The sequence below is a fragment of the Nelumbo nucifera genome, chromosome 7, assembly GCF_055504915.1.
Source record: "Nelumbo nucifera cultivar China Antique chromosome 7, China Antique-T2T, whole genome shotgun sequence".
NCBI classification, from domain to species: domain Eukaryota; kingdom Viridiplantae; phylum Streptophyta; class Magnoliopsida; order Proteales; family Nelumbonaceae; genus Nelumbo; species Nelumbo nucifera.
The window spans coordinates 14,129,476-14,142,572 of NC_142655.1; the positions used below are offsets into that span (position 1 = coordinate 14,129,476).

Here is a 13,097-nt window from a genome sequence, read left to right on the forward strand (position 1 = left end):
GAGCACTGGTTCTAACACAATATTACAGATCAACAACCTTAATCTAAGTATAAAGACAGAAATACCCCTACACTAATACTCCCCCTCAAGCTGGTGAGTATATGTTACATATGTAGTCCACTCTTCCCCGACTCAAGCCTTTTGTAAATAAGTCTGCCCACTGGTTTCCTGTATTAACATATGCAGTGTTTAGCTCTCCATTCAGCACCTTCTCCCTCATAAAGTGACAGTCAACCTCAATGTGCTTGGTTCTTTCATGAAACACCAGATTAGAAGAAATATGAACTGCAGCCTGATTGTCACAATTGAGCTTCATTGGAGTATTGATGTTGTACCCTACTTCCTATAGAAGGTTCCTTAGCCACACTAATTCACAAGCAGTATGCGCCATAGCCCTATATTCTGCTTTTGCACTACTTCTTGCCACGACTGTCTGCTTCTTACTTTTCCATGTTACCAGGTTACCTCCCAGGAAAGTGCAATAGCCTATGGTAGACCGCCTATCAGACATAGAACCGGCCCAGTCAGCATCATAATACCCTTCTATTTCAAGTTTTCCGCCACTTTTGTATATCAAACCGTGACCTGGAGCCCCTTTTAAATACCTCACAATTCTCAGAACTGCATTCCAATGAGGAATCAGAGGTTTCTGCATGAACTGACTCACCACACTAACCACAAATGAGATGTCTGGCCTAGTAATGGTTAGGTAGTTCAGTTTACCTACAAGTCGTCGGTATCTGCCAGGGTCTTCAAACACTTCACCCATATCCCTGCTTAGCCTAGTATTTGTGTCCATAGGTGTTTCAGTTGGTTTAGCACCCAACAAGCATGTTTCTTCCAGCAAATCAAGCACATATTTCCTCTGGCACAGATTAATACCATACTTAGATCTTGCTACCTCTATCCCCAAGAAATATTTCAGTTTACCAAGATCCTTTTTCTGAAAATGATCCTGTAGATAAGTCTTCAGCCTGTCAATACCCATGTTATCACTCCCGGTAATAACAATATCATCTACATACACCACCAACAGTATTTTTCCTCCCAGAGAGTCATGACTGAATACAGAATGATCAACTTGGCACTGTTTCATACCAAACTTCTTTACTACCTCACTGAACCTACCAAACCATGCTCGAGGAGACTGTTTAAACCCATATATAGCCTTCCTTAGTCTGCACACCTTAAGATCCTCCCCCTGAGCAACAAACCCTGGAGGTTGCTCCATGTAGACCTCCTCGAGTAAGTCACCATGCAAAAAGGCATTCTTGATATCAAGTTGATATAGCGGCCAATCATACATAGCTGCAAGAGAGATCACAACACGAACTGACCCTATCTTAGCAACTGGTGAGAAGGTCTCTGTGTAGTCAATAGCATAGGTTTGGGAGTACCCTTTTGCAACCAATCGCGCTTTTAGGCGTTCAACACTACCATCAGGCAGATACTTAACTGTATAAACCCATTTACAACCAACAGCTTGCTTCCCAGGAGGAAGAACGGTGAGGTCCCAAGTATGATTATGATGAAGGGCTGAAAGTTCTTCTTCCAACACACGACACCACCCTGGAGAGGCAAGGGCTTCCTGGACATCCTTAGGGACAACAACTGATGATAACAAGGTGACAAACTGGCGATGGGAGGTGGAAAGGCGAGTAAGTGAAACATAATTAGAAATAGGATGAAGGGTGCAAGTGCGTTTACCTTTCCGCAAGGCAATGGGGAGATCAAGCTCAGATGCTGGGTTCGGGTCTGGATCCGGATCTGTCAACGGAGATGTAGCCGGAGGAGTAGTAGCTGGTACGCGTGGGCGATGTGTATACACATGACGGATAGGTGGGCGTTCAACAGGTGGTGGCACCAGAGGCAAGGATCTGGTCACGGCTGGAATAAGGGGAAGAGGGTCGGCAACGGGAAGTGGAAGAGGAGGAGGTGATGAGGAGGTAGAAGCATCACCAGACCCCAAAAAGAACGGAGTAGACTCAAAGAAGGTGACATCAGCACACACAAAGGACCGTCGAGAACTAGGATGGTAACACTTATACCCTTTCTGGGTCTGAGAATAGCCAAGGAAGATGCACTTGAGAGAACGGGTATCGAACTTGTCGTTCCCGGGACCCAGATTATGGACGAAGCAGACACACCCAAATACCCTAGGCGTAAGAGGGAACGGAGACAAGGCGGGAAACAAGATCGTAAACGGAGAATGACCATCAAGGACGAATGTGGGCATCCGATTAATCAGAAAACAAGAGGTAAGCACCACATCACTCCAAAAGGGTTTGGGAACATTCATGTGATGCATGAGGGATCGTGCTATTTCCAAGAGATGGCGATTCTTTCTCTCAGCCACCCCGTTTTGTTGTGGGGTGTAGGTACATGAGGTCTGATGTATAATGCCGTGTTGGTCCAGGTATTCTTGAAATGATGAGGATAAATATTCACGGTCATTATCAGAATGGAAAACTTTAATGTGAATACCAAATTGATTACGAATCTCAGCATAAAATTTCTGAAAAAATGGTAAACAATTCACTTCTTTCTTTCATTAGATAGAGCCACGTCATCCTTGAAAAGTCATCTACAAAAATGACAAAATATCTAAATCCATTATATGACATCACTTTATAAGGACCCTAAACATCGGAGTGAATCAAAGAAAAAGGACTCGACACACAGTTATCAACCCTAGAACTAAAGGGAACACGATGGTGTTTCCCAAACTGACACGACTCACAATCCAAAACAGAAAGTTGACTCAAAGACGAAACTAAAGACTTCAAGACTTTTAGCGACGGATGACCAAATCGGCAGTGCCACTAGAGAGGAGAAAGGAATGACTGGAGAGCTGTTGAAGTTCTTTCACCACCGTCAAGATAATACAATCCACCAGCTTCATGCCCTCCACCAATCTTCATCCCCGTCTTGAGATCCCGAAAAACACACATAGAGGGATAAAAAGTAATGGAGCAGTTAAGTGATTTGGTCAGCTTACTAACAGACATAAGATTAAAAGGCAATTTAGGAACATACAAAACTGAGGAGAGGGAAGAAAACACACCTGGAGTTCCAGTCATGTGATCGGAGGCTCCAGAGTCAATGATCCAGGGATTGGGTGTGGATGCCAAACAAGCCATACTTGAGTGAGTGAAAGTCGCCGTGTTCTGCTGTGATTGGATAAACCTGTCATATTCATCATGGGGAACACTCACCATTTCCTTCACGGGACCATCTATGGATGTAGGAGTTATTTGATCAGATGAACGTTCTCCTGTCTAAAGCCGGAACTGGTGTCACTAGTCACGACATGATTGGCCCAGGTTGAGGGTGGACCATGTAGATCATAACAATAGTTAATGGTATGTCCATCCATACCACAATGAGTGCACCTCCTCGGGCCTGAGCCACGTCCTCTACCACGAACTCCCCCTGAATCTCTGCCCCCAGTACGACCACCACCACGATTATAAGTAGGCCCACCATTGCCACTTCGGCCATACACCGGACCACTACTACCACCACAGCCAGACTGAGCTCCCCGAGCTCCACCTCTAACACCACGGCCTCTCGACACAGCAAAGGCAGATCTATCTGAGATATTAGAGTTCTCAGTAGATCCGATAGAAGTCCTCCGGAGTCGAGCAAATACCTCTTCTAAAGAGGGGAGAGCTGATCCTCCTAGTATCTGAGCCCGTACTGGTTCATATTCCGATTTCAGTCCCACCAAAAATCTAGTCACATCAAGTTGTTCTCTCTGTTGTTGCTGAATCTTGACATCAGAAGTGAGAGGGTGATAGACATTCAACTCATTACATATGTTTCTCATACTGGCATAGTACTCCTCAAGACTCCGATTGCCCTGTTGTAGATTAAAGTACTCCTGATACAGCTGATACACTCTGGTTGTATTGTCCTGGCTCGAATACAATTTCTTCGCATGGTCCCACACATCTTTGGCAGTGTCAAGAAGCATGAAGTTCACACTAATCCCGGGTTCCATACTATTCCATAACCATGTGACGATCTGAGCATCCTCTTGCTCCCAGTCTTCATACTCGTGAGAGTCAGTGGAGGGTTTCTCCTCTCTTATATGTTTTACCTTATTCTTTGCCTTCAGAAAGACTTCGACGGATTTAGCCCAAGGCACATAATTCTCTCCATTTAGTTTAATGGAGGTCATCTGAACATTCAAGTAGTCTGTAGGCACCATCACATTAGATTTACAATCACTGTTATCTCCCATTCTGTTATCACCGATTCTGCACACTTGCTGAATTCTATTACCACTGAATTCTGCACACTGCACACGACTAGATCACACTCGTCACACTGATTTCAGCACTTGTTGCTGAAAAGTGTACTCTTCACACCACAAACCCTACTCCTATGGCTACCTGAAATCTCACCACTATATGATCACAACTCTTCCTTCGAAATACACAAAAACAGCATAAACCCTAGCACGCTACTATCTGAAACCCCAGCATATGATCTGAAACATACTTCCTATTTGATCCACAATAGAAATCATGCACAGAAATCTCTTGCCTTATCACTGAAGGAACAACCACACGAGCAGAAAATCAGTCCACACAAGACAGCCACTGTACCACACAGATCGGCCCTCTTCTCTTCATCGATTAGGAGAGGGTGATCTTAGAAACCACAGCAACCGACCACACAAGACACGACTGGAGGCATAGAAACCTCCAAGGGGAGAGGGTGATCACTCCTTTTCAGCCCTTTCCCTTATCTCCAGTTGAATGCAGAAAAATCAAGAGAAACCCTAGATAGGGTGCGCAGAGAATAGAAATCTAGGCAGATTCGAGTAGCTCTGATACCATGTTATGATTCGGCCTGCCTTGGAGTTCTGTTTGTCTGAGATCAGTCACGTAGAGAGAGGTAGAAAGGTGGAAGAAAGAGAGAGAGAGAAAAGAAGAAAATCTGGTTCGAATTGGAAGTCAAAGAACATAACTCCCATTCGGCCAGACATGTGCTTTTATTATTAAAATTAATGGAAAAGACATATGTGCCCTTATTTAAGTAAGGAGCACTGGTTCTAACACAATATTACAGATCAGCAACCTTAATCTAAGTATAAAGACATAAATACCCCTACGCTAACACAACTAATCTTGTCCTCCATGATAGGACAAAACAAAATGAGGTAGATAAGCATTTCATAGGAGAGAATCTTGACAAGAGTGAAATCTGCATTCCCTATGTTAACTCTAAGGAGCAACTGGCCGATGTTCTCACAAAAGGCCTTCCTTGTTTGCAGCATAATGAACTTTGTGACAAGTTGGGCATGATTGACATATACAGCCCAACTTGAGGGGGCGTGTTGTCAGCTTGTTAATAGAGTAAACAGTGCTGTTAGAGTCTTCTTTTCTTAAGTTTTTATATTCTTTTAATAGAGTGGGTTGCCAGGGACAAATTTGTAATTGTAATGATTTTATTTTTATCAACCTAGTATAACTAGAGATTGGAGCACCACCAGCCCGGTTGGCATTCTAAAATCTGTTTTCTCTTCTCCTCTCTTCCCTTTCTCTTCTCTTCTTTTTTCAATGTTCGATCAAGTCTTGAGGTGAAAACACTGTTATTTTACATAAAGGGTTCCCCCTACACCCCAAAAGAAACTATCCCTTTCCACCCCTTGTTTAGCCAATACATCTACCAATCCATTTGCTAACTTGCAAACCCATGTTTTATTGACCACGCAACTTCTTTTTAACTCTTTTATCTCCCTCATTATGTTCTTGAACTTCCAAGGAGTCCTTTCCTCATTGGATATAAGAGGATTTTGTTTGGAAGGATCAGTTTTGAGAGGTGTTATGGCGTCAGTGATTATTGGGTTGGGATTATTTTGATTTTATGGTGCTGTTGGTGATTCATCATCACCTTTTCAGTGTAATTCCTTTTTATTCTAATAGAAAATTTCTTTTATTTATCAAAAAATATCATCCACATTTGCTTTGTAAAACTGCATCTTCGATGAGCATGACTACTGGCACTTGTGCATTGGATCTATTAAGATAGTAGGTTATACCTAGTTGGCCACATGGAGGCTTGACTGGGATGACTCATTATGTAGATGTTAAACTAGAGGATTGAGAATCTCCTGTAATTTCACTTAATGCAATGGTTAACTCCGTTATACCAAGCCATTAAAGGGGATAATGGGAAAGTATCAATTAGAGCCACTGACCTCAAATGGTTTTACCAAATATGGGAAAGGATAGGGTCTTAAATGTCCTCATTAACTAAGACACTCTACATGGATATCCATGAGCCCTGTCTTTCTCTGAGTTCTCTCTTCTTCACTAAGGATTTAGAGTCTATCCCTCTTCCTTGTATATTTTCTGGGTAGGTGATAGTTGACTGATTAACTACACTGTGTCTTCAGTACAGAGAGTTCAATCTGTACTCAAGGTGTGACACGGTTCTGAATGTTGATAATCTGAGATTCTGAATAGCTCTCCCCTCTCCTAGTAGAGCTATTGTGTTCAGTATATATGCACTGTATTTAAGATCCATGATCTTGTTTTAATATGAAATTATTCTCTGAGTATGTCCTATTTGTTTTTCTTTCTTTATCGTTTACTTATTTTTTCTGGGTACCGAATCAATAATCAAGAATAGAATTGCAACTAAAAGTTATAGGTCTTGTAATTTGGTGAACAATGTTAGTCCCAGCTATCTGGGGTCTTGGTGGAGATACTCTTATCCAAATATACTGAAAATACCATTCTTATTTGTAATTATCCACCACATGATCATGGACTATAAATATATTAGTTTTAGTTCTATTTCATTAAATTCTCCTTGTGAAAATGAGTAAATTTTGTAATTTTCTTAGCTTTTTAGAAAAATCTGTGAAATTTGAGAAGATACTAAAAATATTAGAAAGAATATGAAATTTATTTATGAAACCTTGTATAATTCTAGAAGTGGTAGAGCTATGCACTCAAAACATAAAATAAAACAGCCTACTATATGTGACAAATGATAGAAGATTAAAATAAATAGTTATCAGTAGGAACAAGTTAGTATCATGCAAGATGAGCATCTTTAAAAACCAAATTTTGACTAAAAAATGAAGTTATCTGAAGGAAACTGGGAGTAGCTACAATATGTGGTAAAATGATGGAAAGTAGACTAGTTGGTTTTGGCATGTGTAGAGAAGACCATCTACATCACCAGACTAAGAAGTGATCTGTTGCAAGTTGAAGGATCTAGAGGAGCAAGTGGCACACCAGAAAGGACATAAGTTGAAGTAGTGAGAAATGATATAAGGATCCTAACTCATTTGCTTCAAGATTCTTCAGTTGTATCTTAATTCTTAAATGGTGAAACTATATTAATTATTACTATGACTTGCGTTGTTATATGATTGCCATAAAGAGTTAGTTATTTTTAAATTAGTTATTGAAATAAAACTTTTAAAATATATTTATATTTCTAAAACCCAGTTGAAGTTGTTGATTCATAGGTCTAGAATAAAATTCCAAATATTTTTCTTCTTAATTTTATGAATAAAATGCTGTTATTTCTGTGCTTTTTTTATTGTTTCCAATTGATTTTAGATAAGTTAGTGAAATCTCTCCTATATTCTGCTCAATTTGGTCTTTTGTACAAAGAAAATTGAAAATTTTGTTGATAAATCAAAATTTTTTGAAATATCAAGAAATATTGAGAGATCTTTAGAATTTATTTTTTATAGGATGTCTCTGTTTTGATTTTTGAGGAAATGGGAAAATTTAAGGGAATTTTTCTATGTCTTGGAAATTGCAAACATGACTGTGATCCAACTACAGGCTTATATCTTTGTTGTTGTCTCTGAATGTAAAGAGTAGAATGTTAAGAAGGTCCTTTTTCTTTGTAGATACTCCTTTACTATATATCAAAACCATTGGGACCTATAGAGACATCATCTTGATGGTAATGAGATACAAACCAAGATTCTAAGAAAGATTAGCAGAGACACAGAAACAAAATGATGAAAATGAAGGTTTTTGAAATTGAAAATGAAATAAGTGCCCTGGTATTTTAACATTAGTGGAGAATCACCTCACTAGAGATCTTTTTAGTATTCCCTATCTCCTCTTGCTAAACATGATGGAATAGATGGTAGAATTAATAGGTTTTCCTTATTCATCATTTTGATAAGGATTTTTATCTAGTTTGATATCAATTTAGAAGATAAGTTTTCTGCTTTTGGTTTATTGGTTTTGAGGTCTGAATATAAAATCATTCTTGTATGTATATTTTGTTTGAAGTTCATAGATATATTTTTTTTCTGAACCTCATGGTTATGTTTATTTATTTTGTTAGATTTGCCTTTTAGGTTCGTTTGTTCTCTTCCATCCTGACATCCCCTCTTTGTTACAGGCGACATGTTTCCAACCCCAAATTCAACAAGACGTGTTCATTGGGAGATGGAGGAAGGTGCGCATGATGCGCTCAGCAAGTGGGACAACACCACCTATAAAAACATATGCAGATTTGCCACTATATTTCCAAAAGGGAGAAATTTCCTTTGGTGTTGGTTTTGAACCATCTTTTACCGATATTAGCTATGCTTTTACAGTGGCTCTCCGCAGAGCTGATCTAAGCGTTAGGAGTTCTGATCCCAATTTTAATAACCCTAATGCTTCAGATGCTTCACAAACTTCTAACATCAATCTTCCTGAAACTCAGCCACCTAAAAAGGAGCGCAGCTTACCTTGGTGGGATGAAGTAAGAAACTATGTTCATGGGAAAATAAGCTTATGTTTTTCTGAGACCAGAATAAATGTTCTTGGGACAACAGACCCTTATGAAAAGCATGACAAACTGCAAGCTGTTACTAAGTTAATGGAAATCCAGCAGTCAGATGGGCATGTCAATGTTTATGCAAACGAGTTCAAAATTTTTTTGAGCAGTTTGGAGAGTTTCACAAAGAACTGCAGCTCAAAACTTCCTCCTGGTGTGGGTTGTGCTTTTCTGGAATGCCCTTACTTTAGTCTTGAGGTTACCATGGAGTGGGAATGTGAGTCTGGAAATCCTCTTGATCATTATTTATTTGCCCTTCCCAATGAAGGTGAACCTCGTAAGAAAGTTTTTGATCCCTTTAGATCAACTTCCCTCTCTCTCCGTTGGAACTTTTCTCTTAGACCCTCTGTTCCACCATCTGAGAAACAATCCCATTCCATCACCAAGGCAGACGGAGTGGGTATGGATGGAACTGTTTCTGATTCTCTGTGCAAACCTGTTAATGTTTCAACTGATATGACAAAGCTGAATTTTGGTTCTTATGATTTATGTTGGGTTTTCAAATTCTGGAACTTGAATTATCTTCCTCCTCTCAAGATACGTTCTTTTTCTCGATATCCTCGTTTTGGAGTCCCAAGAGTTCCCAGATCAGGGAACTTGTCTTTAGACAAAGTGATGACAGAATTTATGCTCCGTTTAGATATAACACCACTATGTATTAGACATGTTTCTTTAGAAGATGATGATCCTGCCACTGGATTTACATTTAAAATAGCAAAGCTAAGATGTGAACTCGGTTATGGTCGTGGTAGGCAAAAATTTACTTTTGATTGCAAGCGAGATACACTTGATCTTGTTTACCAGGGCATTGACCTTCACATGCCCAAGGCATATTTCGATAAAGAAGATTACATATGCATTGAAAAGGAGGTTCAAATGGCGAGGAAAAATGTGCAATCTGCATCAACTGATAGAGTCAACAATGAAAAATCCAACTATGTGGGTGGTTACACAGAGAAACATCATGATGATGGATTTCTGTTATCTTTTGAATATTTTACAATCAGGAGGCAAACTCCAAAGGCCGACCCTGTGAAGTTGTTAGCTTGGCTGGAAGCTGGAAGGAAAAATCTTGAGATGAAATTTGACAAGTCAGAATTTAAAAATGGGAGCGACAGTGATGACCCTACACAATCTGACCATAGTGATGATGACGGATTTAATGTGGTAGTAGCTGACAATTGTCAGCGTGTGTTTCTTTATGGTCTTAAGGTTTTGTGGACTCTTGAGAACAGAAATGCTGTTTTGTCCTTGGGTCGTGGAATAATTAAGGCAGTTCAGCCTCCAAAACCTTCTCCTTCTAGACAGTATACGCAGAGGAAATTGCTTGAGAAGCAGGTAATTGATGGTGCTGAGGTACAGCAAGATGATGTCTCTAAGCCTTCAACTTCTGCCATACAGGCTACAAATCCCCCTGCTCAACAACATGTGGAGACTGTAGGATCAACTTCATCACCTTCAGATTTGGTTAAAGAGGAAAACTCAACTTCTGATCCAGTTGGTAAGCCCTATTCATAATTAGTATGTGGTTTAAGAATTTGGTTTCTGCTATGCTTAATAATTTGTGATCTTATTTAAGGATCTCTTACTATTACCAGAGTTTACTGGCTCTCTTGATAGCAATATCTATGGTTGCTAAAGTTTATAGGAAAATTATTTTAAACTAAAAATCGTGCAAGTCTCCAAAAATTTTCTCATGGATCATCTATTTTGCATTTTCAGCAGCCAAGAATGGAAACACTGATGACTTGGAGGAAGAGGGAACACTGCATTTCATGGTGAATGTTATTCAACCTCAGTTCAATCTTCACTCAGAAGAAGCTAATGTAAGTGTATTGGATTTCTGGAACATTTTGCAATGAAAAAAAGTTTTATATATATGATATTTGTTTATATAGTATATGCTCTTTCTATTTAATAAATATCTAGGGTTTTTTTGCTTCATTAAATCTGGATTAGACTTTTATGAACAATCGTAAATTGCATTAATTTAAAAAGGAAAAGTGATATTCAAGAAGAAGAAGATCAAACTGATAGAGAAGAGGAAGAGAAAGTTGCTCCTTTCCAAGCTGAAGATGAAATTTTAGAAAAGGAAACTGATATTGGTGTAAAGGGCAAAAATCAATAGCGGTTGTTAAACTGTTTCACCTTGTCCAGTAGAATTTATTCTGGAGGTTCAATGATTGATTATTGACACAATGTTACGGTTCAAAGCAGGCTTAGCCTTGCCTACGCTTGGCAGGCTTACGTTAGGGACATGCCCGTCATTTTCGCCTGTAAGATTTTTGGGAGAACTGATGTCATCTTCAGGCAGACCACCAAAAGCTTAACGTACTCTTTGAGGAGGGGTGGTCGACCTCCTTGGGTGCCTAACCTTGGCACTCCTAGACCTTCATCCCCTTGCGGGGCGGCCCTGGTTAACGGCTAGCATGGCTACCAGGGTTCCTCATGGGCGCACACTTGCTCATGGGGACAGTGTTGGACCAGCACTGCGCTACCGATACTCAAGGGAGGCTTAGCATGCGGGCCTGGCTCAAGCATGGCCCTTCACTTCGCCATCCCCTTGCCCAAGCTGATTGAGCTATCCCGTTGCCCTTAGCGCACGGGTGTGTTCCGGCCCAAGCGGTTGCCTATCATCATGGCACACAGGTGCCTGTCATCATCGGCATACAGGAGACCCTTCTCATCGGTGCCAAGTCACCTCATCGGCGCATGGTCGCCTTCCATTATGGTTGTCCCCCTTTAGCACGTAAGCGGCGCCTCCCATGGACCGGTCTGATCCAGGAGAGTGCCCTGGCCATTGGACTTGAGGTCATGATCCAGTGCTACTGACGTTGGTGGAGCCATCCCATCGGGCAACTCCTAGCCTCCAAGCGCAGAAAGGCTTGTCCTGGCCTGCCTTGGCCAGGACGCCGCACGGGTTTCTTCCGCTGTAGAACTACCCCCGTGACAGTTGGTATCAGAGCAAGTTGGCTAATTGCAACAGCAGTTGGTTTTCAGCAGATTAGCCCAGAGCCAGTTGAAGCGGTCATTTCGACAAGCAGCATTTTGTGGGGTGCGGTCCCTAGTCACCTCCACCCAGGATCGAGCAGATTTCAAATCAGGCCTGGCAAGAGGCCATTTCATAGTTCGTGTCCCCATTCCAATGACACTAAAACAGCTTCCCTTGCGGTTGCAGACGCTTTGGTTGTTGTCCTCATGCGGTGGCAGACGCGTGAGCCTTGATAGGAATGTGGGTACACTGCCCGAGCAGATTGTTTATCAGGCCTATCAAGAGGCCATTCAATGTTCGCGTTCCCATTCCAATGACCTTAAAACAGCTTCCCTTGCGGGTGTAGACACATTGGTTGTTGTCCTCATGCGGGGGCAGACGCGTGGGCCTTGTTAGGAATGCGGTTACGCTAGCCGTTGGAGCATGGCGGCCCTACACCGGCAAAGTTTTAGGGGGACATGCTCAGTTTTCAGGTTGAACACTTGCAGCAGTAGAAGCTCATCACAAGGCGAGTGCATGTTCGGCAACTCATGGGTAAAAGTTGCCACACTCGCGTTTGAAGTGGTCAGGTCTCCTTGAGGCAGCAGCAGTGGGGCCCCCTCGGAGTGAAGGTGTAGCCCGAGTCGGCGAGGCGAAGCGTAGTTTCGAGGGCCCAGAGAGCATAAGCCATGGCTAGGTTTGAGTAACCCGAATCGGCGAGGTGAAGTCTGCAGGCCAGCATGGTGAAAGGGTACCCATGTCATCGCCAACAGCAGGAGTAGACCTATCAACGTGTTCGGTAGCATCACTGAAAAGCTACCAAGAAGACGGTTGAGCCTTGAGGTAAGATGATGCATGGGGCGGACCTCCGCGAAGCACCACACATATTTCTTCGAGGGCCCTTCTTTCACATTCAACGGCATAGCCATTGCGCAGTTTGAGTAACCTCGACACTGGGGGTGAAGTCCAGGCAGGCCGGCATGGTGAAATGGTTCCGTCCCCATAAATGGACACCAACATAGGCAAGACCCGGGCTAGCCAGACGAGCCCTGGAACTGGTAAGGAAGTGAATGGCGCGGGGCACAGACGCCCATTCACGAGGAAGACCCATTGTCGAGGACGACAATGGATTGAGTGGGGGAGCCTGTTACGGTTCAAAGCAGGCTTAGCCTTGCCTACGCTTGGCAGGCTTACGTTAGGGACATGCCCGTCATTTTCGCCTGTAAGATTTTTGGGAGAACTGATGTCATCTTCAGGCAGACCACCAAAAGCTTAACGTACTCTTTGAGGAGGGGTGGTCGACCTCCTT

At 41.9% G+C, this 13,097-nt stretch overlaps 1 protein-coding gene across 7 annotated transcripts in view; it reads left to right on the forward strand.

Moving 5' to 3' along the window:
* LOC104611349 (protein SABRE-like) overlaps positions 1-13,097 on the forward strand; it is a 132,552-nt gene that overhangs the window by 78,892 nt on the left and 40,563 nt on the right. For all 7 annotated transcript variants that reach the window (XM_088891685.1, XM_088891688.1, XM_088891690.1 and 4 more), the window contains 2 exons: positions 8,395-10,318; positions 10,540-10,643. In XM_088891685.1, coding sequence (XP_088747811.1) covers positions 8,395-10,318; positions 10,540-10,643 — 2,028 coding nt within the window. The remainder of the gene's footprint in view (positions 1-8,394; positions 10,319-10,539; positions 10,644-13,097) is intronic.